Here is a 27,994-nt window from a genome sequence, read left to right as displayed (position 1 = left end):
AATAGGTCTGGGAGTGTATCCCGGAGGTAGAAGGGTTTCCAGGAACCCCAGTACCACCAAAAAACAAAAGCAAAAACAAAACATCACATTTAAAACTGAAAAAAAAAAGCCAGGCGTGGTGGCGCATGCATGTAATCAGAGACTGGAGGATCATGGTTCATGGACAGCCTCAGCTACTTAGTGGGATCCTTTGCAACTCAGTGAGATCCTGTTTCAAAAAATAAAGAAGCCAGGAGTGGTGGTGCACCCTTGTAATCCCAGCATTCAGGAGGCTAAGACTGGAGGACTGCGGTTCGCAGACAGCCTCAGCTACTTTGTGAGGCCGTCTGCAACTTAGTGAGACCCTGTTTCAGAATAATAAAAGCCAGGCATGGTGGTGCATGCTTGTAATCCCTGCACTTGGGAGGCAGAGACAGGAGGATCGTGCAGGTTCGAAGCCAGCCTTGCTGGCTTAAGAGACCCTGTTTAAAAAAAAAAAAAAAAGTATAAAAATAGGTCTGGGAGTGTAGCCTGGAGGTATAAGGGTTTCCAGAAACCCCAGTACCACCAAAATAAAAAATAAAAAATAGGGGAGGGGGTGCAGCTCGGAGGTCAAACACCCCTGGGTTCCATCCCCAAACCTGACAAAAATAAATAAATAAATAAATAAATAAATAAATAAATAAATATAAAGAGACTAAAAAATAGAGTTGGGGGTATAGTTCAGAGGTAGAATGCCCCTGGGTTCCATCCTCAGTACTGCAACTGAAAGATAATTTATTTAATTTTACATTCTTTTGTATATGTGTGTGTGGTACTGGGGATTGAACCCAGGGGCTATACAACCTCTGAGCTACACCCCTAGAGCTATTTCTGAGCTGGGTCTCAGCCAGGCATGGTGGTGCACACTTGTAATCCCAGTACCTGGGAGACAAGAGGATCGCAGGTTTACAGCCAGCTTCATTAACTTAGTGAGGCCCTCTGAAACTTAATGAGACCCTATTTCAAAATAAAAGAGTAAAATTGAGCTGAGAGTGTAGCTCAGAGTTAGAATGCCCCTGGATTCCATCTCCAGTACCCTCCACACACACACACACACACACACACACACACACACACACACACACACACACAAGAAAGCCGGGCGTGGTGGCACATGCTTGTAATCCCAGCGCTTGGGAGGCTGAGACAGAAGGATGACACAGGTTTGAAGCCAGCCTCAGCTACTTAGTGAGGCTCTCAGCAACTTAGTGAGACCCTGTTTCCAAATATTATATAAAAAATAGGTCTGGGAGTATAGTCCAGAGGTAGAAAGCCTCTTCCACCCCTAGTACCACCAAAGAGGAGAGAGGTGAGAGAGGAGAGAGAGGGAGAGAGGGAGAGAGAGAGAGAGAAGTAAAAGAAAGAAAAAAAACAGGGTCTTACTAGGTTGAAGAGAAACCTACTTGCTGAGGCTATCTGTGAACCTTTGATCTTCCTGTCTCAGCCTCCTAAGTACTGGGATTATAGTCATGCACCACCATGCATGGCTTAATTTTATATTCTAATTTCAAAAATATTAATAAGAATATCTAAGTTAACTGTTCCACAAATCACTATACTCACTGGTATGGTATGATAGAGCTGACAAGGTATACAAAACTGGGGTGTATCAGGATACAGCAAAATAGGGTAGAGATGACACTGTGGAATCTTCTCTGTGAATCCATGATCCAAATATTGTACCTGAAACGGGCAAAATAAAATTTATAATTAAATTTATTATTAAAGCTAGAGGGCCGGGCGTGATGGCGTACGCTTGTGAGGTGGAGACAGGAGGATCTCTCTGGTTCAGAGCCAGCCTTGCTGGCTTAAGAGACCCTGTTTCCAAATAAAAATATAAAAATAGGTCTGGAGTGTAGCCCAGATGTAGAAGGGCTTCCAGGAACCCCAGTACCACCAAAAAAAAAAAAAAAAAAAAAAAAAAAAAAAAAAAAGCTAGAGGACAGAGGGATTTCCTAGTATTAACAGTTAACAAATACACATCTTAGAAAGATAACTAACCAAGTATGATAACTTCCAACTTGGGAAGCTGAGATAAGAGAATCACAGGTTTAAAGGCAGATTCAGCAACATAGAGAAACTCTCAGTAACATAGCAAAATCCTATTTCAAAATAAACAAGTAAATAAATAAATAAGGCTGGGAGTATAGCTTGGAAGTAGAATGCCTCTGGGTTCAATCCTCAGTACTCCCCACCAAAAAAAAAAAAAAAGGCCAGGCATGGTAGCACACATCTTTAATACCAGTACTTGGAAGGTAGAAACAAGAAGATTGCAGATTTGAGGATAGCCTCAGCAACTTAGTGAGAACCTGTTTCAAAATAAAATATAAAATAGGACTGAGAGTATAGCTCAAAGGCAGAATACCCCTGGGTTTAATTCCCAATAACCCCCACCCCAACACACACACACACACACACACACACACACACACACACACACACACACAGAAACCAGGCATGGTGGTACATGCTTGTAATCTCAGTACCTAGGAGGCTGAGACAAGAGGATCACAGGTTCAAGGCCAGCCTCAGCAACTGAGTGAAGCCTTCTGCAATTTAGTGAGACCCTGCTTCAAAATAAAGAATAAAAATAGGGCTGAGGGGTGCAACTCAGAGGTAGAATGCCCCTGGGTTCGTTCGTTTCTCTTTCTCTCTCTCTCTCTCTCTCTCTCTCTCTCTCTCTCACACACACACACACACACACACACACACACACACACACACACACACACAAACACACACTCTTGAAATGTAAAATGGCCATAGGGGAAAAATAGGATTAAACTATCAAAATAGTGTTTTTTGTACTGTGAATCGAACCCAGGGGCATTCTACCTCCATCTTTACCCAAGCCATTACTTTTTACTTTGAAACAAGACCTTGCTAAGTTGCTGAGGCTGGTCTTAAACTTTTGATCATCCTGTCCCATCCTCCCAAGTACTGGGACTTCAGGTGTACACCACCATGCCCAGATAAAAATACTGTGTGTGGGGGGGGGAGGGGGGGTCTGGGGATGGAATCCAGGGGCGTTTGACCTCCAAGGTACACCCTATGCCATATTTTTTATTCTTTATTTTTTGAAACAGGGTCTCAGTAAGATGTGGGGGCCTCACTAAGTAGCTGAGGCTGTCCACGAACTGTGATCCTCTGGTCTCAGCTTCTCAAATGCTGGGATTACAAGCATCCACCACCACGCCCGGCTTTAAAAATACTTAATTTTTTTTTTTTTTTTTTTTTTTTACTTTTTTGTGATACTGGGGACATTCTACATCTCAGCTGCACCTCCAAGCTTTTTACTTTTTGTTTTGAAAGTGGGTCTCACTAGGATACCGAAAATCTCCCTACATTGCTGATTGTTGATTGACCACCAATCTGCACATCTCATGTCTCAGCCTCCCAAGTACTAGGATTACCAGATATGGCTTCAAAATACTTTTATTTTTTTGTGGTGCTGAGGATTGAGCCCAGAGGTATTCTATCTCCAAGCTATTCTGCAACTATATTTTTTATTTTTATTTTGAAGCAGAGTCTTGCTAGTTTGCTGAGAATCTCATTTCTTGTTGAAGCTGTCCTCAAGCCTGCAATACAAGTACTGGGATTGCAGGGATGTGCCACCATGCCAGGCTCAGAATACTTTTTTTGTCAGTACTGGGGATTGAATCCAGGGGCATTCTACCTCTGAGCTACACCTTCAGCCCTACTTTTTATTCTTTATTTTGAAACAGGGTCTCACTACATTGTGAAAGGCCTCAATAAATAATGGAGGTTGACAACAAATCCTCAATTTCCTGTCTCAGCCTCCCAAGTCCTGGGATTACAAGCGTGCACCATCATGCCATGTTTAACCTCAGAATACTTTTTTTTTTTTTTTGCGGTCCTGAGGATGGAGCATTCTACCTTCGAGCTACACCCCCAGGCCTATTTTTTTTATTATTATTTATTTTGAAACAGGGTCTCATTGAGTTGCAAATGACCTCACTAAGTAGCTGAGCCACCACACCCAGCCAGCTTCAGAATACTTTTAAATAAATTAAAATACTCTGAGATAGTTTGACAGCATGAGAATATATATATATATATATATATATATATATATATATATATATACACACACCATATATATCATGTCTGGCTGGAATCTTTTTAAAAATCACAATCTTATTTATTTGTATCCCATGTATATAAAGCTCATGAAGTGTGAAACCTGATGAAAACTGAATTTCAGTTCACTTTTGTAGTAAAGAAAAGAGTAAGGGTTATGTGAATAATCTGAATGAATGTGAAAAGTGGCCCACCTGCACATAAGCACATAAATCTATAGGTATCCTGTAGTTTAAGTACTTATCAAAAAAATAGATTTTCTTTTGTTGTACTGGAGATGGAACCCAGGGGCATCCTACCTCTGAGCCATATCCCCAAGCCAAGCCCCTATTTTTTTGTGGTACTGGGGGTGGAAGCAGGGGAATTCTACCTCCAATCTACACCCCTAGACCTATTTTTTATTCTTTATTTTGAAACGGGGTCTGAGTTGGAAAAGGCGTCACTAAGTAGCTGAGGCTGTCTGCAAACTGAGATCAGCCTCCCAAATGCTGGGATGACAAGCATGCACAACCATGCCCAGCTACTTATCCAAATTTTAAAACCACTTTATATGCACTAAAACCATTACACATTTGTAGTCTAGAAGAAAAAGCACAAGACTAACAGGGTGTGGTGGCGCACTCTTGTAATCCCAGCATTTGGGAGTTGAAACAGGAGGATCGCGGTAGGCAGACAGCCTCCGCTACTACTTAGTGAGGTCCTTTGCAACTCAGTGAGACCCTGTTTCAAAGTAAATAAAAAACAGAGTTGGGGTGTAGCTTGGAAGTAGAATGTCCCTTGGTTCCTCAGTACCGAAAAAAAAAAGAAAAAAAGAAAAAGCACAAGACTTACAAGTTTAGGAATCTGATACCTCAATGTGGTCTCCAGTATCACTACTCACTGGCATGGTGACCTTAGTAGGTCACTGAATATACACTTCAATTTTTTTTATTAAAATGGGAATACTTAGCCAAGCGTGGTAGCACGCACCTGCAATCTTAGTACTTGGAAGGCTGAGACAGGAGGGCTACAGGTTCTAGGAAAGTGTTGGCAACTTGGCCAGACTCTCAGCAACCTACCTAGACACTGTTTCAAAACAAAAGTAAAAAAATTAAAAACATCAGCTAGGCGTGGTGGCGCACACTTGTAATCCTAGTGCTTGGGAGGCTGAGACAGGAGGATCACACAGGTTCAAAGCCAGCCTCAGCTACTTAGTGAGGTTCTCAGCAACTTAGTGAGATCCTGTTTCCAAAGTATAAAATAGGTCTGGGAGTATAGCCCAGAGGTAGAAAAGCCCCTGGGTTCCACCCCCAGTACCACCACCAAAAAAATAATAACAACACATAAAATTAAAAAATAAAAACTTCAGCCGGGCATGGTGGCGCGCGCTTGTAATCCCCGTGCTTGGGAAGCGGAGACAGGAGGATGGTGCAGGTTCGAAGCCAGCCGCACTGGCTTACGAGACGCTGTTTCAAAATATAAAATAGGTCTGGGAGTGTAGTCCGGAGGTAGAAGGGCTTCCAGGAACCCCAGGACCACCATAAATAAATAAATAAATAAATAAATAAATAAATAAATAAATAAATAAATAAATAAATAACAAACTTCTTTATAAACAGCTGCATGCATTAAAAATGAATGTATAAAATAATTGGTGAAAAAATCTCCATTTACATTGTATTTACCAAGTAAAGCAATTAAATTGAGAAAGATATCTCACACTTTAGATTTTTAGTTTTAGCTGGGAGTGGTGGTGCACACTTGTAATCCCAGCATTTGGGAGGCAGAGACCAGAGGATTGCGTTTTACCAACAGCCTCAGCTACTTTGAGGCCCTTTGCAACTCAATGAGATCCTGTTTCAAAAATAAAAAAGACTAAAAAATCGGGCTGGAGGTGTAGGTTGGAGATACAATGCCCCTCCCTGGGTTCTATTCTAAGTACCGCAAAAAAAAAAAAAAAAAAAAAAAAAAAAAAAAAAAAATTAATTTTATTTGGGGTAAGAAGAAAAGTTTTTCGTTTCTACTTAGAAATTATGTTTTGTTTGGTGATACCCAGTAATTATGTAACACTTTGTTTTTCAGTTTTTGTACATATCTACACTCATATTTTATAATGTACTCATAATTATCCTAGGTGTAAAGAAGTATTTCTGTGTGTGTGTGTGTGACTAAAGTTTGAACCCAGGAGCCTTCTACCTCTGAGCTACACCCCCAGACCTATTTTTTATTCTTTATTTTTAAACAGGATCCTGCTAAATTGAGGAGGGCCTCACTTAGTAGCTGAGGCTTTCCTTAAACCTGTGATCCTCCTGTCTCAGCCTCCCAAATACTGGGATTACAAACATGTGCTACCATACTCGGCTAGACTCTGTTTTAAAATAAAAATAAAATAGCACTAGGGTATATAGCTCAGTGCTACTTTAGTATTTTAATTTTTGTGGTAGTGGGGATTAAGCCTAGGGGTATTCTACCTCTGAGTTATATCCCCTAATCCTATTTTATTGCTTTAAAATGGGTTTTCCTAGGTTGAAGAGTCTCATTACTTGTTGAGGCTGTCCTAGAACCTATGGATCCCTCTTTCTTAGTCTCCCAAATACTGGGATTACAAGCATGCACCACTATTCCCAGCTACCTCGCTATTTTAGAAAGCTAAATCAGCCCTTACCTTGAAAAGGTTAGTTCAGAAACAAATTTGCTAAGGAAATAGCTAACATATTAGAAATAAACTATTTAATACTCTGTATGCACACAGGGCTACTTATTATGTAGTTCATACATTAAAATACTAGTTAAATTTCTACCTGCAACTAGTTTTTTTGTTACTAAATATATGTAAAAGTAAAAAGAAAAATTCTTAGCTGGGTGTGGTTGGAGCATGCCTCCCACTTGGGAGGCTGAAACAGGAGGTTCATGGCTAGTCTCAGCAATTTAGTGAGGCCCTCTGTAACTCAGTGAGACATGGATTCAAAATAAGTGAATAAAATATGGGGTGGGGTATAGCTCAGAGGTAGAATGCTCCTAGGTTCCATCCCAAATAAAACACAAACACGCATATAAAAATAAAAATAATAGGCTGGAAGTGTAGTTTAAAGGTAAAATGTCCCTGGTTCAATTCCCAGTACTACATACATGGACAAAAAAAAAAAAAAAAAGAAAAAAAAAAAGAAAAAGAAAAGAAAAAAAAAAGAAAAATTCTTACTACAAGTAAAAGTGTAATGTATCTGATACTCCCACATTACTACATTCCTGAACTCATCAAAAGGTGTTTTAATCAAATTTTCATGTGATCAGATTCAAAAGAGCACTGAATGATACAGCATTTAGGCTGAATAGTCACAAAAGAATATCCAACTCACCCTGACAGTGCCGCCTACAACTTCCATTACTTTGCCTCGATACCACACAGTATCAGATCCTCTCACTGCACAGGGTTCTCCCCTTTTCCAGAAATAAGGTTCCAAAAGTCCAAGGCATTTTAAATTGCTCTGAATTTCATCCATCATTTTCACTAGTTCAAATTCTGAAAAAATTATTAAAAATAGAAGACATTTAGAAAAAAATTGCTAAAGCTTTGTAAATAAAAAGTCATCAACAATATCAATAACTTCATAACTTAGGTGATATAAGAAATAAAGGCTGAGACAGGAGGATCACAGGATAGCAGCCAGCCTCACAAGCTTAGTGAGACCCTCAGCAACTTAACAAGACCCTGTTTCCAAATAAAAAATAAAATAGGCCTGGGGTGTAGCTCAGAGAGTAGAACGCTACTGGGTTCAATCCCCAGTACCCCTGCCACACACACAAAAAAAAACCAAAAATAAATAAATGAAAAAAATAAAAAAAAAGGTTCATAACAGATTTTTTGTAAAAATCTAATTTGACCAGTACCTTTTATATGCTTTAAAACATACTAATAGTATATAAATGTTATTCTCACCTCTGGTGATATTTTGAGAGTATAAATGTCATAAAAAAAAAACCTCTAAACACACCACCAAGTGTGGTGGTACACACTTGTAATACTTGGGAGGCCGAGACAGGAGGATCACAGGCTAGAGGACAGCCTTAACAAGTAGTGAGACTCTCATCAACCCAGTGAGACCCTGTTTCCAAATAAGAATAAAATTGGTATGGGGAATAGCTTAGAGGTAGAATGCCTCTGTGTTCAATCTCCAGTACAAAAAGAAAAAAGAAAAAAAAAAAGAACTCTAAACACATACCACGTAATGTAATATAAGAGAATTACCAATTTAAGATGTCAGTTTGGCAACATTCCTAAAATACAATAGAACCCAACTTTTTTATTATTTGGTACTTAGATATATGATGCAAGTTAAAATTCTAACTTTGCTTTTCCTACCAAGTGACCAATTTCCCCACAGAGACAAATATTCTGTAACTGGAATAGAAGGTAAGTTCCGGAGCTCATTCCCATGCCAGTTGGAATCTTTAGTTATATCTCTGGGTGCCTCCATTTGTTCTAAGCATTACCAGCAATGTAAGAGGACCAGACCTAATGTGTCCAGAGACTGCCTGTCAGGTAATTTTCAACCAGTTCCAGCAATGATTACCAAGTCAAGCAAAGCCTTGCATTCAATACTGTTATTGCAGGCTTCAAACATGGTTCCCTTCTTGTAGAGTAGCCAGGTGCACAGATTAATTTCTGTATTTCAAGTTTAAAAATGTACTATTGAGGACCAACAAGGGGAGCAAGATGTCAGTAAATTCATAGCCACCACTCCCTTACTAACAGGTAGACTCCCTATGGAGCTGGTGGTTCCTCAGCCTCTGAGTGCCTGTGAGTTACCAGAGTGTTCTGGAAGGCCCAGGTTGTAGTGAGGAAGCACTTGCTTCTAAGCCTAAGGAGCTCTCAGGGAGAACCTGAGTCTTCAGTCATTTGTGGAAATTTCTTTTCTTATTCTAAATAAACACAAACTTTTGTGTTCTTTTTTCATAGAGAACCTCCAAACTTGTACACAAGTCAGGTCTCCACTCTTTCTTTAGTGCCAGAGTGGAGAAATAGGGACAATGCAGTGAGGAGGGCGGGTCACTTTGTGTTAATTTTAGGAGCTAGCGGGTGCCAGTTGGTGCTACTTGCTGGGATAACACTGGAGAAGTTGGGAAGTCTAAATTCTGCAGTTCATTGCTACCAAGTGGTGTGTAAACACAGAGCTCCTGGATTTTATATTCTCAAAAAAGATTTCAGGATTTAGAGGTTCACAACAATAATGGCATCACAGGAGGGAATACCCTCGTGGCAACCCTGGTATACTGTGATGCTAAAAAATCAGATCAAAATAGTTCTGTCAACTATTTGATCACCTTAGTTTCCTTTTTTTTTTTTTTTTTTTTTTTGCGGGTCTGGGGCATGACCTCCAAATTACAGCCCCTGCCCTATTTTTTGTTCTTTACTTTGAAACCGGGTCTCAATGAGTTGCAGAGGGCCTCACTAGGTAGCTGGTACTGTCCACAAACCGCAATCCTCCGGTCTCAGCCTCCCAAATGCTGGGATTACAAGCGTGCGCCACCACGCCCGGCTTGTGTGTGCCTTTTTTGTTTGGTTTGTTGGTTTTGTGACAGTAGGGATTGATTCCCAAAACATTCTACCTCTGAGATCTATCCAGCCCTATTTTACTTTTTATTTTTAAACAGGGTCTCCCTAAGTAGCTGAGGCTGTCCGTGAACCATGCTCCTCAGGTCTCAGCCTCCCAAATGCTGGGATTACAAGCATGCGCCACCACGTCTGCCTTTAGTTTCCTTATTTTTTATTAAGTTTTATTATTCCTATTCTCCTAGCCAGGATGGACTTCTTTGTGTTATTTATGCTTATCATTATGTGAGTTCTTTCCCTAATCTTCCCTAATGTTTCTAACTACATCAGTTTTTGTTTTTTTTGTTTTTTTGGTTTTTTTGTGTTTTTTTTTTTTTTGGTGGTACTGGGTGGAACCCAGGGGCTTTTCTACCTCCGGGCTATACTCTCAGACCTATTTTTTTTTTTAACATTTTATTTGGAAACAGGGTCTCACTAAGTTGCTGAGAGCCTCACTAAGTAGCTGAGGCTGGCTTTGAACCTGTATGATCCTCCTTTCTCAGCCTCCGAGGTGCTGGGATTACAAGTGTGTGCCACTATGCCCAGCTATCAGTTTTTAATATCTTTCTTTTTTTTGTGGTATTGGGGATTGTACCCAGGGGCATTCTACCTTCAAGCTATACCCCCAGCCTTATTTTCTATTCTTTAATTTAAAACAAGGTCTCACTGAGTTGCAAAGAGCCTCACTAAGTAGCTGAGGCTGTCTGTGAACCTGGATCCTCCTGTCTCAGCCTCCCAAATGCTGGGATTACAAGCATGCACTACCACACTTGGCTTTTTAATTTCTATCTATATCTGCCTTCACTTTCAAGGCAATGAAGTTTGTGAGGCTCATACTCATGGGGCTTTTCAAACGTTTTCCTTTCTCATGTCTAGCCTAATGCCTTTGGTTTTTGATCTTGCAACTCTTTGGACACATTGTGCCCCACAAAAACAACAGGGCAGAGTGAAGTAAACATAGGTCTCAGATTTAAAGAGCCAGGTTAACCTCAAGTAGCTGAGGTTGTCCTTGAACCTGTAATCTTCCTGTCTCAGCCTCCCAATTACTGGGATCACAGTCCTATGCCACCACACCTGGCTAAGCAGACCTTGGAGAGCAAAAAAGAGAGACTGCCTCCACTGGGTTTCAAGTGTTATGGGTTATAGAACAAATAAGTTGTGTTCACACTACAAAATAATTCCATCTACATTAAGGGAAAATGGTGGTACTGGTACCAGGATACACAAATAGAGCAATAAAAGACAAAAAAGTTCAGAAACAACTCCTATACATGTAGAGCCTCTGTTCTTTCTGATCCCAGAGTCAGGAAGGTTTGTGCGCATGGTACAAGGAATTGAATCCATAGCCATATACATGTTAGGTAAGCACTCTATCACTGAGCTACATCTCCAGCCCAAGAAGGATTGTTTAATGAGAGAAAAAACAAAAATAAGTTAAAATCCAAAGGAAAAGATTGAGTTACATTAAATTTAGGACTTTCTATTCCTCCAGAAATCTCAAAAAGACAAACAGGAAACTGAGGAAAAAATGTTTGCAACATAAATCTAAGAGAGGGTAAACATATGGGATATATTAACAGATACAACTCAGAAAGCATTAGCTTAATGGAAAGTGAATGGAGACATAGACAGGCATTCCATAAACATGGGAGTGCAAGTGATACAATTAGAAGAAAAGATGTTCAACCTCACAAGTAATCAAAATGCAAATTAAGCCTTAGTGGCAAAATGTAAAGTCTGACAATATCAAGTGCTAGTGAAGATGTGAAAGAATGACAATGCTAATACATGCTGAGAGTATAAAATGTATTAAACCCCTTTAAGAAATAATTTGGCATCACACCTACATAAATGTAAATAATCTACCAATTCTACTCATTGGGTATATGCCCTCGGAAATTTTGTCTGTGTGTATCAAGATGCAGGTATGAGAATGTTCCTACTAACTAGTGTAGTCATGCATACCTGTAATCTTAGTGCTTGGGAGGCTTAGACAGGAGGACCACAGTTTTAAGGCTAGCCTCGGCAACCTACTGAGGTCCTCTGCAACTCAGTAAGACCCTGTTTCAAAATAAAATAAAAAATAAGCCGGGCATGGTGGCCCACGCTTGTAATCCCAGCATTTGGGAGGCTGAGACAGGAGGATCCATGTTTACAGACAGCCTCAGCTACTTAGTGAGGCTCTTTGCAACTCAGGGAGACACTTTTATTTTTTATTTTTTTCATGGTGAAAACTTGGCCCTTTGTGTTTTTTATTTATTTATTTTTATTGGTGCATTGTAATCATACATCACATTGGATTACAAGACTTGAGAGGATATACAAGCACACATCATCCAATTAGCCCTCATCCAATACCCATCCCATTCCCTCCCCCCCCCTCGATTCCATGCTTGATTGGTGATTAACTTTGATACATTTGTTTATATACCTCCTGGGTTTTAAAGAGGTTCCACCCTCCCCTATCCCATACCCTCTGATTGGTCACCTTGATTGCTTTGCTATAGGGCCTTTTCTATAACTTGACCTCTTCCTGTTACCCCTTTCCTCCTAGTTTTTGCTGATTAGGAGAAGCATCTGGTTTTTATTTTCTGTGATATTTCCCTGTGCATGCCGCGTTGCAAGTACCTATCCCACTCTTGATGGCCCCAGTAGTGGCCTGGCCACCTGGTGGACTGATCCAGACCTCGATGGCTCCAGCACCGGCCTAACCCCTTGGCTGGCTCCGATCCCGACCTTGGTGGCCCCAGCACTGGCCTTGCCTCATGGCAGGCTCCGAGGAGACACTGTTTTCAAGTGTAGAATAAAAAATAGGGCTGGGGCTATAGCTCTAAGGTAGAATGCCCTTGGGTTCCATCCCCAATCCCTCAATTTGTTTAATGACACGCACCTAAGTGGTAGAAAATAAAGAAAAGCATGAAAATGATAACAGTAAACTAAAGAGAGTGCTTAAGTCTTGGTGAAAGTAAGGGGACTTGATCAAGTGAGTGTTCAAGTTTTTTAAGATCTTGCTAAGCTGGGTGTGTTGGTGTACACGTGTAATCCCAGAACTTGGGAGGCTGAGACAAGAGGATCGTGATCCGCGGCCAGCCTCAGCTATTTAGTGAGATAGTGAGACTGTTTCAAAATAAAAAATCATAAAAATAGGGCTGGGGGTGGAGTTCAGAGATAGAATGCTCTTGGGTTCAATACATACACACACAAAAGGTCATGGTAATGCTTCATACCCTGGGTATTATGCATAAAGCTAATCTTTTTTTGGTGGTACTGGGGTTCCTGGAAGCCCTTCTACCTCCGGGCTACACTCCCAGCCCTATTTTTATATTTTTATTTGGAAACAGGGTCTCTTACGCCAGTGTGGCTGGCTTTGAACCAGCACGATCCTCCTGTCTCTGCCTCCCAAGCATGGGAATTACAAGCGTATGCCACCACACGTGTTTTTTTGTTTTTTTGTTTGTTTGTTTGTTTAGTACTGAAGATTGAACCCAGGGGTTTTCTACCTCTGAGCCATAGTCTGATTTCATTTTTTAAATTTTATTTATTAATTTTTTTTTGCGGTACAGGGGATGGAACCCAGGGGCATTCTACCTCCAAGCAATACACCCAGCCCTATTTTTTATTCTTTATCTTGAAACAGGGTCTCACTGAGTTGCAGATGGGCTCATTCAGTATCTGAGGCTAGCTGCAGATCATGATCCTGTCTCAGCTTCCCAAATGCTGGGATTACAAGTGTGTGCCACCATGCCCATCTTCATTTTTTATTTTGAAATAGGGACTTGCTAAGTTGCTGAGGGCTTCTCTTAGTTGCTGAAGCTAGTCTCAAAGAATCTTTGATCTTTATGTCTCAGCCTCCTCAGATCTTTGATCTTTATGTCTATACTTGAGATTACAAGTATACACCACCACACCTTGCAGGGTTAATCATTTAATATTTTTATCTAAATAATATTAGCATAGCCAGTTGTGGTGATGTACTCTTGTACTCCCAGTACTTAGGAGGCTGAGACAGGAAGATTGCAGGTTTACAGCTAGCCTCTGCAACCTGGTAAGGTCCTCAGCAATTAGTGAGAGCTTATCTGAAATTAAAGAAAAATAGGTCTGGAGTAGCAGCTCAGGTAAAATGCTCCTGGGTTCAATTCCCATTGCCATAAAGAGAACAACAACAACAACAACAACAACATCCAACTTTTAACATGAGCTGGGCATGGTAGCCCCATGCCTGTAATCCCAGTACTTGGGAAGCTGAGATAGGATTGCAGGTTCATGGACATCCTCAACAACATAGCGAGACTCTCAACAACCTAAGTGAGACCCTGTTTCACAACAAATATTAAAAAGGACTCGATGGACCTCACACGTAAAGGGCATGAGATATATGATAGTCCTCTTCCAGGACAATCTAGCACAGGTCAATAAGTCTTGTTAAGACTCTATCTCTCCTGTTCCCAGTGGCTTGGGGATCTAGGCAAGAGCCCCTCAAAACTGTCCAGCCTCCAGTCCCAAATACTTACTATACCTAATGCCTCTCAAGGTACCAAGCTGCTATCAAACATGTTTTTTTTTAAATGATGCCATAAAAATTTACTTTTAACAATGTGATCAATCAATAAATATTAAAATTATGGCTCAAGACTTCCGGGAAGCTGGCAACTGAGAAAAACATTGTTTTTGAGTCCTGCTAACACTCGATCTCTATTGCCACAAAATCAGTACTTTTCATAGCCAGAAAAGACTATCAGCAGAGAAATTAAAAAATGTAAACATGCCGGGCGTGGTGGCACACGCTTGTAATCCCCGCGCTTGGAAGGCTGAGACAGGAGGATCACATGGGTTCTAAGCCTGCCTCAGCTACTTAGTGAGGCTTTCAGAAACTTAGTGAGACCCTGTTTCCAAATAAAATATAAAAAAAGGTCTGGGAGTATAGCCCAGAGGTAGAAAGCCTCTGGGCTCCACCCCCAGTACCACCAAAAAAAAAAAAAAAAAAAAAAAAAACGTAAATAAGGGACAGAGAAAAAGAAGACTAGAAGAACAACCAGAGACCAGAAAAGAAACCAGCCCGCAAATCGGAGCCACACCTGCGCCATCATGCCTCACAGCACCAGGCTCCAGAGAGGAAAGGTAAACAAGGAGCTGAAGTGAGCAGCTGTGGACATCTAAAACTCCCAGGGGCCAATTTCATCACATCTTCCAGGGACTTAGAACAGAGCTCAAAACCAGAAAAGAAATACACCAGACTCACGGCCAAAGGTGTGGCGGCAGCTCCATATTACCAGCAGCTGAGGTGAGTTAACCACACCTGCGATGGCTCCAGATAAGTGAAATTGTGGCCCCTACAGGAGAAATCCCAGCACTACACACCCAGGGACTTGCGCAGCTTTGATAATCTCCCTGAGTCTGAGATTTTGCAGTCCAACCCAATGAAGGAGTAGTGGTGGCAAAGATACCACACCCCAGTCACAGCTCCCCATGGCCAAACGCCCAGTCCAGCACCCCTACGGTCTCACGCAGCCTCGATTAACTCCCTGGGTCTGAGACTTTACAACCCAGTAAAGGAGTAGTGGCGGCTGAGATTACAACAAACTCGAGATCCAGAACACCCTAAGTAAAGTTATGGTGACCTGGGGAAGAACCCAGAGAAAGCACAAACTTCTGAAATCATGGGAAAGAGGAACAACAATAGAGCAATGAACATCCACAACCTCATAAGACCAGAAGCTGATAACACAGAAATTCAGAGATCTCCAGAAGATCAAATCAGGAATATAACTATAGAAATAATACAGGACATTCTAAAAGAATTTAGAGAGAGTCCAAAAAAAATATAAAGGATGCAATCATTGAAGTAAAGGCATCAATTCAAACTACAAACAATCGATTAGACCACATGGAGAATAGAATCTCGCTCCTAGAAGATGATCAATCCAAAAACGAATGCATAATTTATAACTTAGAAAAAAAATCCGACAGCAAGAATCTGACATAGAAGAAATATGGGCCCATTTTAAGAGAGCTAACCTAAGAATAATTGGAATAGAGGAGGGAAAAGAAGGTTGAAACCAAAGGGATCAATGAGCTCTTCAAAGAAATAATCGCAGAAAATTTTCCAAACATAGAGCAAGAGGTTGATACACAGGTCCAGGAAACTTATAGAACTCCCTTTAGACAGGATCAGAGAAGAGGATCCCCACGCCACATAATTGTCAAAATAACCAATGTGGAAGCTAAGGAGAGAATCTTAAAGGCAACAAAAACAAAAGGCCAAGTGACATTCAGAGGCAAACCAATTAGAATCACTCCAGACTTCCCAAACCAAGTCATGAAAGCCAGAAGGGCTTGGAGTAACATATTCCAAATTCTGAAAGAAAACAACTTCCAGCCAAAAATGTCCTACCCAGCAAAACTATCTATCAAATTAGATGGGGAAATAAGTAGCTTCCATGACAAACAGAAACTGAAGGAATTTATGTCTTCAAAACAAGCGCGAGAGAAAATACTCAAACAGATTAACTACAAAGAAGAAATAGGTAATACACACTAGAATCAGAGAAACAAGATTTTCTATCCAGCAGACAACTAAGCAAAGAATAATACACAGTATTTCAAACAGAAATAAAATCTTAAGATGTTAGGAATTAAAAGTTATCTCTCAATAATCACACTGAATGTAAATGGCCTCAATTCCCCAATAAAAAACATAAAGTGGCAAAATGGATTAAAAACCAGAATCCATCCATCTGCTGCTTCCAAGAAACACACTTTACAAGTAAAGATAGTAACAAACTCAAGGTAAAGGGCTGGAGCAAGGTAAATCATGTTAAGTAGGCATCCTAACAAATGTGAAGTAGTATTTCACTATAGTTTTTATTTGTATTTCCTTAATGATTAGTTATATTATGATAATGAGTGATATTCATTTGTCTACTGGTCACATAAAAATCTTTGGAGATTCATTATCTATTTTAGTCTTTTACCTATTTCTAAATTGTATTGTTTGTTTTTATTGTTGCTAATTTTTAGAATTTCTATTTGAAATATACCTTCAGATATAGCATTTGGAAATATTTTAACCCATTCTATCAGTAACTTTTAATTCTGTTTATCTTGTCTTTGGATGTACAATATTTTTCTATTTTTATGAAGTTTGTTTATTCTTTTGTTACCTGTGCCTTTGGAATCATATCCAAGAAATCACTGCCAATTTCAATGTTGTGAAGTTTTATGACCCTGGTTTTCTTCTAAAAGTTTATAGTCTTAAGATTTACATTTAGATCTTTCATCTATTTTGAGTTAATATTTGTATATGGTGTTAGGTAAGGGTCCAATTTTATTCTTTTTAATGTAGTTATTAGTTTTCAACAATATTTAGTGAAAAGATTATTATTATTATTTCCTTTACCAAATGTTCTTGGAAACCTTGTCAAAAATAACTTGACCATATATGGAAGAAAAAAACCCAAACATATTAAAGTTAATCAGGAAACCAAGCATGGGAAGAAGGTAGGGGGAAGGAAGGTTAGGGATTGGGTAGGGGCTGACTGGGTGATGTGTGTGTGTATATCTACACAAGTATTTTATCCCATTAAGATGTATGACTACAATGCACCAATAAAAATTTATTGAACAAAAAATAAATAAAATGATGGCTCAAGTATAATTACGGAAATGAAGCTAAATTATTAAAAGAAGGTCTAGGTGAAGAGGAGGGGAAAGAGTAAGGATCATTGAAGGAATTACTACCATTGGTTTTATGTACCTATGTGAAAATACCATTGTCAATCTTAATACTCTGGGAAAGGGGAAGATGGGTGAAGGAGTGGAGGGACAGCCACCAAGTACTATGTGCATGTATACCACTGTCAACATAATTTACATTATGATGTGAGACTATGCACCAATAAGAGCATATATATATATATATATATATATATATATATATATATATATATATATATATATATACATACACACACACACACACACACACACACACGCTGGGGATGTAGCTTGGAGATAGAACGCCTCTGGGTTCAATCCCCAGTAGTGGGAAAAAAAAATGGTTTTTTTCTGTGTGGTACTGAAGATTGAACCCAGGAGCATTCTACCTCCAAGTTATACTTCCAGCCCTATTTTTTATCCTTTACTTTGAAACAGGGTCTCACTAAGTTGCGGAGGGCTGTGAACCCGTGATCCTCCAGTCTCACCCTTCCAAGTAGTAGGATTATAAGCGTACACCATCATGCCTGGCTTATTTTAATTAAAAAAAAACAAACTGTGTGTTTGTGTGTGGGAGGGGTACTGGGGATTGAATCCAGGGGCATTCTACCTCTGAGCTACATCCCCAACCCTTTTTATTTATTAATTGGAAACAGGGTCTCACTAAATTGCTAAGACTGGCCATGAACCTGAAATCTTCTTGTCTCAGCCTCCCAAGTACTGGGACTTTAAGTGTGAGCCACCACACTCAGCTCAACCATGAGCTTTTATCTTTTTTTTGGGGGTGTGTGTGTGTGTGTGTGTGTGTGTGTGTGTGTGTGTGTAACTGGGGATAGAAGCAGGAACACTCTACCTCCAAGCTACATCTCCAGCCCTATTTTAGTTTTTATTTTAAAAAAGTGTCTCACATAGGTTGCTGAGGGCATAAATTGCTGAGGCTGGTATTAAAGCTGTGATCCTCCTGTCTCAGCCTCCCACATACTGGATTACAGGTGTGCACCACACCTCTGTGCCTGGCTATTTCTTTTATCCTTAACTCTGTGTGGTGATCGAAAAGGCAGTTCAAGGTTTTACAGTTTTGATGAAACTCAATCCCTTCTTTGGCATGTCTTACCTCCCAGTGTTCTGATTTCCCTTTGTTTTAGAGCTCTGTATGTTTTTTTCATGTCAACTCAGTAAATGTTAATTTTTTAAAAAGAATATATAGCCGGGCGTGGTGGCGCACGCTTGTAATCCCAGCATTCGGGAGGCTGAGACTGGAGGATCGCGGTTCACAGACAGCCTCAGCTACTTAGTGAGGCCTTCTGCAACTCAGTGAGACCCTATTTCAAAATAAAGGCAGGGGGTATAGCTCGGAGGTTGAATGCCCCTGAGTTCGATCCCCAGACCCACACACACAAAAAAAGAATATATATATTACAGGTATCTTACCTAACTTATTTGGAAGGGTTGTTCAATTTGACATAATTAATTACAAATTGCTTTCTTTCTGAGAATAGCACTTATACAGTAGTAACACGTAAGAATGCTATGTTAAAATAATAATTTAACAGCCAAGTGTGGTGGCACATGCTTGTAATTCCAGTACTTGGGAGGCTGAGACAGGGGAATTGCAGGTTTGCAGCCAGCCTCAGCTAATTAATGAGACCCTCCACAAGTTAGTGAGACTTTGTTTCAAAATAAAAAATAAAAGGTAAGGCTGGGGGTTGTAGCTTGGAGGCAGAATGACCCTGGGTTCAATTCCCAGTATATTGGGGGGGAGGATTAAAACTCAATTTTTATGTCCATTGTTAAAAGTATTTTGCAGCTGTGTGTGGTGGCCCACGCTTGTAATCTTCGCACTTGGGAGGCTGAGACAGGAGGATGACACAGGTTCAAAGCCAGCCTCAGATACTGAGTGAGGCTCTCAGCAACTTAGTGAGACCCTGTTTCTAAATAAAGTATAAAATAGGTCTGGGAGTATAGCCCAGAGGTAGAAAACCCCTGGGTTCCACCCCCAGTACCACACACAAAAAAGTATTTTGCATGCATTATAGGGAATCATTTAATCCTTCTATCAAGCTTATGAAAAGAAAAGGTTTATAGAGGTTAATTGTCTGTGTCTGTCTTACCAGAGAATATAAACTGATCCACTGTTACTGATGAATCCTTCAAAACAGAAAAGATCTTACCTGATAACTTAGGTATCACAAATATAGTTCCATCATCACCAATGCAACTGACTATGGCCTCAAATACTTCCATGTTAGGAATAACTGGTGGTTTATAGCATCCAGTGGTTCTTTGTTCTGAAATTTTCTCCTTACATTCAGACACCTTGCACACATTGATTACATTAGCAGCTTTTTTCTCAGTGTCACAATTGATTTTAATACGCTTAGTAACTCTTAAATCGCCTTGTTCCAGGGGGATATGTTGAAACTTCTCAGAAGAATGACTGTTATCTGATTTTTTAATTCTGTAATATCCAAAGAACAACATACTTAAATAGGGCCAAAGTATAAAAATCTGGGGTAAAACAATATAAAAGAAATCTTTATACCAAACACATATAAAAATATACTCTAGAGTATACAAGTCTAATTTATTACATGAAAATGAGCATAATTTAGGCCAGGAATGGTGGTGCAAACCTGTAATCCCAGTACTTAAAAGGCCGAGACAGGAGGATGTTTGAGGACAACCTAAACAATGGAGCTAGACTCCTGGCAACTTAAGTGAGACAGTTTCAGAAACAAGAAGTTATAAAGGACTGGAGGTGCAGCTTGGTAGAAGAATGTCCCTGTGTCTAATCCCCAATACAAAAAAACCCACCATAATTTAAGTTATAATAAAAATTACTTTAAAGTTATAAATGAGACTGATGAGAATAAACATAATTTCTCTGAAGTGTTTTAAATTACCATCTCAAGCCAGGCGCGGTGGTGCATGCTTGTAATCCCTGCGCTTGGAAGGCTGAGACAGGAGGATCACACAGGTTCAAAGCTAGCCTCAGCTACTTAGTGAGGCTCTCAGCAACTTAGTGAGACCCTGTTTCCAAATAAAATAGAAAATAGGTCTGGGAGCATAGCCCAGAGGTAGAAAGCCTCTGGGTTCCACCCCCAGTATCACCACCAAAAAAAAAAAAAAAAAATTACCATCTCATATTTTGTGTGTGTTGTGTGGTACTGAGGATTGAACGCAAGAGTCATTCTATCTTCAAGTTATACTCCCAGCCTAATTTTTTATTTCTTATTTGGACACAGGTTCCTGGCAACTCTGACCATATCTGGCCAGTCACCTCACATCCCATTTCATTTCTGATTTCTCATTCTTTTTACTTTATAGTCAACCACTTCTAAGGAGATCTGGTCATGTAGGAAACAAAATATCTACTTGAAACATGTGTCTGCAATGCCAGCATATTTTCATATCTAAAAAGACAGACATATGAGGATGTAGAATTAAAGTAATATCCCAATTCTTCCCCCATCACCAAAGTTACTTGAACCTCAAACTTAGATCTGCAAGGATTTTTTTTCCCAGTAGCACTGGAGACTGAATACAGAGACATTTTACCTCTGACCTAGACCCCCAGCCCTATTTACTTTTATTTATTTTTATTTGTGGTACTGGGGATGGAACCCAGGGGCATTGTATCTCCAAATTACACCCCCAGCTTTATCTTTTCCTCTTTATTTTGAAACAGGGTCTCACTGAGTTGCAAAGGGCCCCATTAAGTAGTTGAGGCTATCCCTGAACCACGATCCGTCTCAGCCTCCCAAATACTAGGATTACAAGTGTGCACCACCATGCACTGCTTGTGAGGATCTTTTAGTATAAATATAGTTCAATCACTTTTTTGCTACTAATTTTAAAACAGGGTCTTGCCATGCGTGGTGGCACATGCTTGTAATCCCAGCATTTGGGAGGCTGAGACAGGAGGATTGTGGTTTGCAGACAACCTTACTACTAGTAAGACCATGTGCAACTCAGTGAGATTGTTTCAAAATAAAGAATAAAAAATAAGGCTGGGGCTATAGCTCGGAAGTAGAATGCCCCTGGATTCCATCAGGAGTACCACAAACAAAACAAAACAAAACAAAACAAAACAAGGTCTCACTAGGTTGCTGAGAGTTTCGCTACTTACTAGGGCTGTCATCAAACCTGCAATCCTTCTGTCTTAGCCTCCCAAGTACTAGGACTACAGTTGTGCACCACCATGCATGGCTTATGAGGATCTTATAGTGTAAATATTGTTCAATCATTTATTGCTACTCATTTCTGTTTCACATAAATGCATGTTGCATATACCCACCAATCTTCACCATAAAGCTCAAATACTTTTGTCTAAGCAAAGGATACCAAAGGGCTTAGATCAGGTATTCATTATAGAGCTCCGCTTTCCTTTGATTTAGCACATAAATGTCAAAGGAAAGGGGAAAGCATAAAAGCCAGTGTTGAAAGCATGGTGGCACAGGCTGTATTCCCAGTATTTGGGAGACTGAGACAGGAGGATCACGGTTCGTTCACAGCCTCAGCTACTTAGTGATGCCCTTTGCAACTCGGTGAGACCCTGTTTCAAACTAAAGAATAAAAAATAGGGCTGGGGGGTGTCACTTAGAGATAGAATGCCCCTGGGTTCCACCCCCAGTACAGCAAAAAAAAAAAAAATGAAAAGATGGTTTATAGATATAAATGCCAGTGCATATGAAGGTGGTTTACATAGGGAAGAGCTGGTGGGAACCAGGTATGGTGGTGCATGCTTGTAATCCCAGCATTTGGGAGGCTAAGACAGGAGGATTGCAGTTCACAGGTAGCCTCAGCTACTTAGTGAGGCCCTCTGCAACTCAGTGAGACCCTGTTTCAAAATAAAAAATAAAAGCGAAGCATGGTGGTGGTGCACACTTGTAATCTCAGTGCTTGGGAGGCTGAGACAGGAGGATGACACAAGTTCAAAGCCAGCATCAACTACTTAGTGAGGCTCTCAGCAACTTAGTGAGACCCTGTTTCCAAATAAAATATAAAATAGGTCTGGGAGTATAGCCTAGAGGTAAAAAGCCCTGGGTTCTACCATTAGTACCAAATAAATAAATAAATAAATAGGGCTGAGGGTGTAGCTTGGAGGTAGAATGCCCTTTGGTTTCATCCCCAGTACAACCCCCCCCCCCCCAAAAAAAAAAAAAACAAAAGAGCTGGTGGGACTGAAGAATGAAATAACTTTTTTTTTTTTTTTTTTTTTTTTTGTGGTACTGGGGGTAGAACCCAGAGGCTTTCTACTTCCGGGCTATATTCCCAGACCCATTTTATATTTTATTTGGAAACAGGGTCTCACTAAGTTGCTGAGAGCCTCACTAAGTAGCTGAGGCTGGCTTCGAACCTGCGCGATCCTCCTGTCTCAGCCTCCCAAGTGCTTGGATTACAAGCATGCACCACCACGCCCAGCTTGCTTGCTTGCTTGCTTGCTTGCTTGCTTGCTTGCTTGCTTTCTTTCTTTCTTTCTTTCTTTCTTTCTTTCTTTCTTTCTTTTTTTTTTTTTTTGTAGCACTAAGGATTGAACCCAGAAGCATTCTCCTCTGAGCTAAATCCCCAACCTGATTTTATTTCTTATTTGCAAACAGAGTCTTAAGTTGCAGAGGGCCTCACTAGGAATAAACAATTTTCAAAGAATTTGTTTTTGTTTTTTTTTGAGGTGTTAGGGATTGAGCCCAAGGGCATTCTATGTCAAAGATATACCCCCATACTCCTTTTTGTTGTTATGAAAAAAATTGCTAAGAGTCTCACTACACTATTGAGTCTCCCTTCAAATCTGTGATCCTCCTGTTGTAGCTTCCCAAGTACTAGGATAAACATATGTGCCATCATGCCTGGAGAAATATTTTCTTTTTTGGTACTGGAGACTAAACCCAGAGGTTTTCTATTTCCAAGCTATACTCACAGCCCTATTTTTTATTCTTTATTTTGAAACAGGGTCTCACTAAGTTGCAGGGAGACTCACTAAGTAGCTAAAACTGGCCACGAATCTCAATCATCTTGTCTTAGCCTCCCAAGTACTGGGATTACAAGTGTGCACCACCATGCTCAACTGGAATTTGTTTTAGAGCTGAATTTTGGGAGCTTAGTTTATAAATTATCTTTAAGATTAAATAAGATGTAGCTGGGTGCAGCAGCTCAGGCAGGCCTATATATAGTACTTGGGAAGCTGGGACAGAAGAATCATAGGTTCAAGACTATACCCAGCAAATTGGTGAAACTCTCTTTCAAAATTTAAAAAAATAAAATAGTTTTTAAAGGGCTGGGAGTGTAATTCAGAGTTAGAATCCTCCTGGATTTAATCCCTAGTACCACCAAAATAAACAAAGAAATAAGTAAATAAAAAAATAAGTAGCCGGGTGTGGTGGTTCACACTTGTAATCCCCGCGCTTGGGAGGTGGAGACAGGATGATCGCTGGCTTATGAGACTCTGTTTCCAAAAAATATACAAAATTAGGTCTGGGAGTGTAGCCCAGAAGTAGAAGGGTTTCCAGGAACCCCAGTACCACCAAAACAAACAAACAAAAAAGTAAATAAAATAAAGCAAATAAAGATGTAATTTTTTTTGTGTGTGTGGTATTAGGGATTGAACCTAGTAGGGGCATTCTACTTCTGAACTATATTCCCATCCCTATTTTTTTATTCTATTTATTTGTTTTTGTGGTATTGGGTATGTAACCCAGGGACATTCAACCTCCAGGTTATACCCCCAGCCCTATTTTTTATTCTTTATTTTGAAACAGTCTAAGTTGCAGAGGGCCTCACAAGTTGCTGAGGCTGGCTGTGAACCTGTGGTCCTCCTGTCTTAGCCTCCCAAGTACTGGTTTTACATAAGAAGGCCACTATAAATTTTTTTTTTTTTTTTTGCGGTATTGGGGATGAAACCCAGGGGCATTCTACCTCCGAGCTAAACCCCCAGCCCTATTTTTTATTCTTTATTTTGAAACAGGGTCTCACTGAGTTGCAATAAGCCTCACTAAGTAGCTGAGGCTGTCTGTGAACTATGATACTCCTGTTTCAGCCTTCTGAATGCTGGGATTATAAGCATGTGTTACCACACTTAGATTTATAATTCAAATTTTAATGAACATATATATGAAGATTTATAACAGCAAGTAAAAAAGTATACATCACAAACTGATGTTGAAAAAAACCTTTAAAGTCTGTACCTTCTTTCTCTCAAAGCCAAGCCTTTTTTAACTAAGTATTTAGAAACATCAACACGCTCTCCCTTTTCATCTCTGCAGAAAATTTTCACAGGTAATGGCCATGTTGTGTTGTTTTCCTGCAGGGAGTTAAGATCACAGTAACTACAAGACACACAAAGAAATCTTATGAACTGTACTTTTTGAAGGCATTTCTGTATTTCTCTAACCAAAATTAATTAATTTCCCAACAGAGTATAGTTATTTTGATAACTAAATATACCAGAGAGAGAACAGCATGAAAAAATGTCAATAGGGACAGATACTGTTTTGTGAAATATATCAGAGACCTCACTACTGACAAGGTGGAAAGAAAGAAAGAAAGAAAGAAAGAAAGAAAGAAAGAAAGAAAGACAGCCAGCCAGCCAGCCAGCCAGCCTGTAATCCTGGTACTTGTGAGGTTGAGACAGGAGGGTTGAAGATTCAAGGCCAGCCCCAGGAACCTAGGAAGACTGGTTTCAAAAATAAAAATAAACTGGGTGTGGTGGCAGGCCACTGTAATCCCAGCATTCAGGAGGCTGACACTGGAGGATTGCGGTTTGAGGACAGCCTCAGCTACTTAGTGAGGCCCTTTGCAACTCAGTGAGACCCTGTTTCAAAAATAAAAAGACAAGCTAGGCATGGTGGCGCATGCTTGTAATCCCAGCATTTGGGAGGCTGAGACAGAAGGACTGAGGTTTGAGGACAGCCTCAGCTACTTAGTGAGGCTCTTTGCAACTCAGTGAGACCCTATTTCAAAAAAAGAAAAAATAGGGCTGGGGGTGTAGCTTGGAAGTATAATGCCCCTGGGTTCCATCCCCCAGTACTGCAAAATAAATAAATAAATAAAAATAATAAAAAGACTTAAAAAATAGGGCTAGGAGTATAGCTCGGAGGTACAATGCCCCTGGGTTCCATCCTCAGTACCGCAGGGGGAGGGGGAAGGGCTGGTGGTGGTATAGCTTGGCTATAGAATGAATGACCCTGGGCTCAACCCAGAGTACCAAAAAAAAAAAAAAAAAAAAATTCCATTCTGAATGAGGAAGACACTACCAGTTAACATGTTTCTCTATTCTCAACTCTTTTATAAACTATAGAAGTGAAATAAACTTTCCAAGGTGTTTCTTCAAGCATATATTCTGCTTGATATGGAAAAGATATTACACTGGAGAAAGTAGATGTAGAAAATGAAAGGTAACATGGAAAAATGAAATAGAAGAATATTCTAATAATGCAGTAAAACATATTTAAATTACAAAAAGGAAAGGAAGCAAAGAATAATTCTGTATAAATATAAAAACATAATCCAGGCATGGTGGCACATACTTGTAATCGTAGTACTTGGGAAGCTGAGACAGGAGGATTGTGCAGGTTCAATGCCAGCCTCAGCTACTTAATGAGGCTCTCAGCAATTTAGTGAGAATCTGTTTCCAAATAAAATATAAAACAGGTCTGGGAGTGTAGCCCAGAGGTAGAAAGCTCCTGGGTTCCATCCCCAGTACCACCAAAAAAAAAAATTTTTGAAAAGATGTATGTTGAGCTGGGCGTGGTGGTGCACGATTGTAACACCAGCATTCCAGAGCTGGAGACCTGAGGATCACAGTTTGCAGACAGCCTCGGCTACTTAGGCCCTTCACAACTAAGTGAGACCCTATTTCAAAAAATAAAAAGATTAAGCCGGACATGTTGGTGCACGCTTGTAATCCCAGCATTTGGGAGGCTGAGACAGGAGGACTGCAGTTCAAAGACAGCCTCATCTACTTAGTAAGACCCTTTGCAAGCCAGTGAGACCCTATTTCAAAATAAAGAATAAAAAATAGGGCTGGGGTGTAGCTCGGAGGTAGAATGCCCCTAAGTTCCATCCCCAGTACTGAAAAAAAAAAATGTATGTCAAGTCTGTTGTAGTGGTGCATGCTTGTAATCCCAGTATTTGGGAAGCTCGGACAGGAGGATTGCAGTTTCTCAGCCAGCCTCAGCTTCTTAGTGAGGTCGTTGGTAACTTAGTGAGACCCTGCTTCCAAATAAAAATAGGGCTGGGGGTATAGCTCAGAGGTAGAATGCCCCTTGGGTTCAATCTCTAGCATACACACACACACACACACACACACACACACACACACACACATTTTCATGTGCGCATACACATACACACAATGATATATGTCTTTTCTCAAATCTACACTCACAAACACAAATATTTTATTTTTTTGGTACTGGAGATTGAACTCAGAAGCATTCTAACTCTTACTAATAACCTCAGCCTGATTCCTTACTTGTAAACAGGGTCTCACTAAGTTGTGGAAAGCCTCGCTAAGTTGCCGAGGCTGGCCTCAAACCTGCAATCATTTTGTCTCAGCTTCCCAAGTACTGGAATTACTAGTGTGCACCACCATGCCTGGTTCAACACATATATTTTATGACACAGTTAATTTTGACTTTACTAGAAAACTAATTTTCCAACTTATCAAAAGAAAATTTAAAGGTTTCAGAAATATGCTTACATAACATCTCTCTCTCTCTCTCTCTCTCTCTCTCTCTCTCTCTCTCAAACACACACACACACACACACACACACACAATTTTGCATGTTTCTGAGAGCCTACTGCTGAGGCTGTCCTCCAACTTGCAATCCTCCTGTTTCAGTCTCTCAAGTACTGGGATTATAGGTATGCATCACCACGTCTGGCAAAATATGGTGTGTGTGTGTGTGTGTGTGTGTGTGTGTGTGTATTTTTTTTTTTTTTTGGTGGTACTGTGGGTGGAACCCAGAGGCTTTCTACCTCAGATGTATACTCCAAAACCTATTTTATAATTTATTTGGAAACAGGGTTTCACTAAGTTGCCGAGAGCCTCACTATGTAGCTGAGGCTGGTTTTGAACCTGTGCAATCCTCCTGTCTCAGCCTCCGAAGCACAAGGATTACAAGTGTATGCCACCACGCACGACTATATTTTTATATTTTTAACAGGCAAATTACCAACTCAAGATTATGTTAGAAATATTATGATTTCATTTATACAGCTATTCCTGGTATATCTATTATAAAAATGCATTATATATTGAAATTAGAACAAAAAAAATTTTCATCAGCCGGGCGTGGTGGCGAACGCTTGTAATCCCCGCATTTGGGAGGCAGAGACAGGAGGATCGCACAGGTTTGAAGCCAGCAACGCTGGCTTAAGAGACCCTGTTTCCAAATAAAAAGTATAAAATAGGTCTGGGAGTGTAGCCCCGAGGTAGAAGAGCCAGGATCCCAGTACCACCAAAAAAAAGAAAAAAGTTTTCATCAGTCTAAGCAGCTTACAAATAATTTTCTCAATAAAAAAAATAAATTGAACTGATCAAAGCATGAGTAAAATGACAAATCAATACATACCCGTCCTAACCCACTGCC

At 40.1% G+C, this 27,994-nt stretch overlaps 1 protein-coding gene across 1 annotated transcript in view; it reads right to left on the bottom strand.

Annotated features, from left to right (window-relative positions):
- Positions 1–27,994, bottom strand: part of RNF17 (ring finger protein 17) — a gene marked incomplete at both ends in the record, with an annotated part of 162,217 nt that overhangs the window by 35,972 nt on the left and 98,251 nt on the right. Inside the window, 4 exons of the mRNA XM_080689412.1 lie at positions 1,585–1,704; positions 7,458–7,621; positions 19,576–19,862; positions 24,586–24,701. Of these exons, the coding sequence (XP_080545538.1) occupies positions 1,585–1,704; positions 7,458–7,621; positions 19,576–19,862; positions 24,586–24,701 (687 nt within the window). The remainder of the gene's footprint in view (positions 1–1,584; positions 1,705–7,457; positions 7,622–19,575; positions 19,863–24,585; positions 24,702–27,994) is intronic.

The sequence above is a fragment of the Muscardinus avellanarius genome (assembly GCF_963383645.1).
Source record: "Muscardinus avellanarius genome assembly, chromosome: 2".
NCBI lineage: Eukaryota > Metazoa > Chordata > Mammalia > Rodentia > Gliridae > Muscardinus > Muscardinus avellanarius.
The sequence above is the reverse complement of the archived record's forward strand: the minus strand, read 5'-3'. Positions and strand labels throughout refer to the sequence as shown.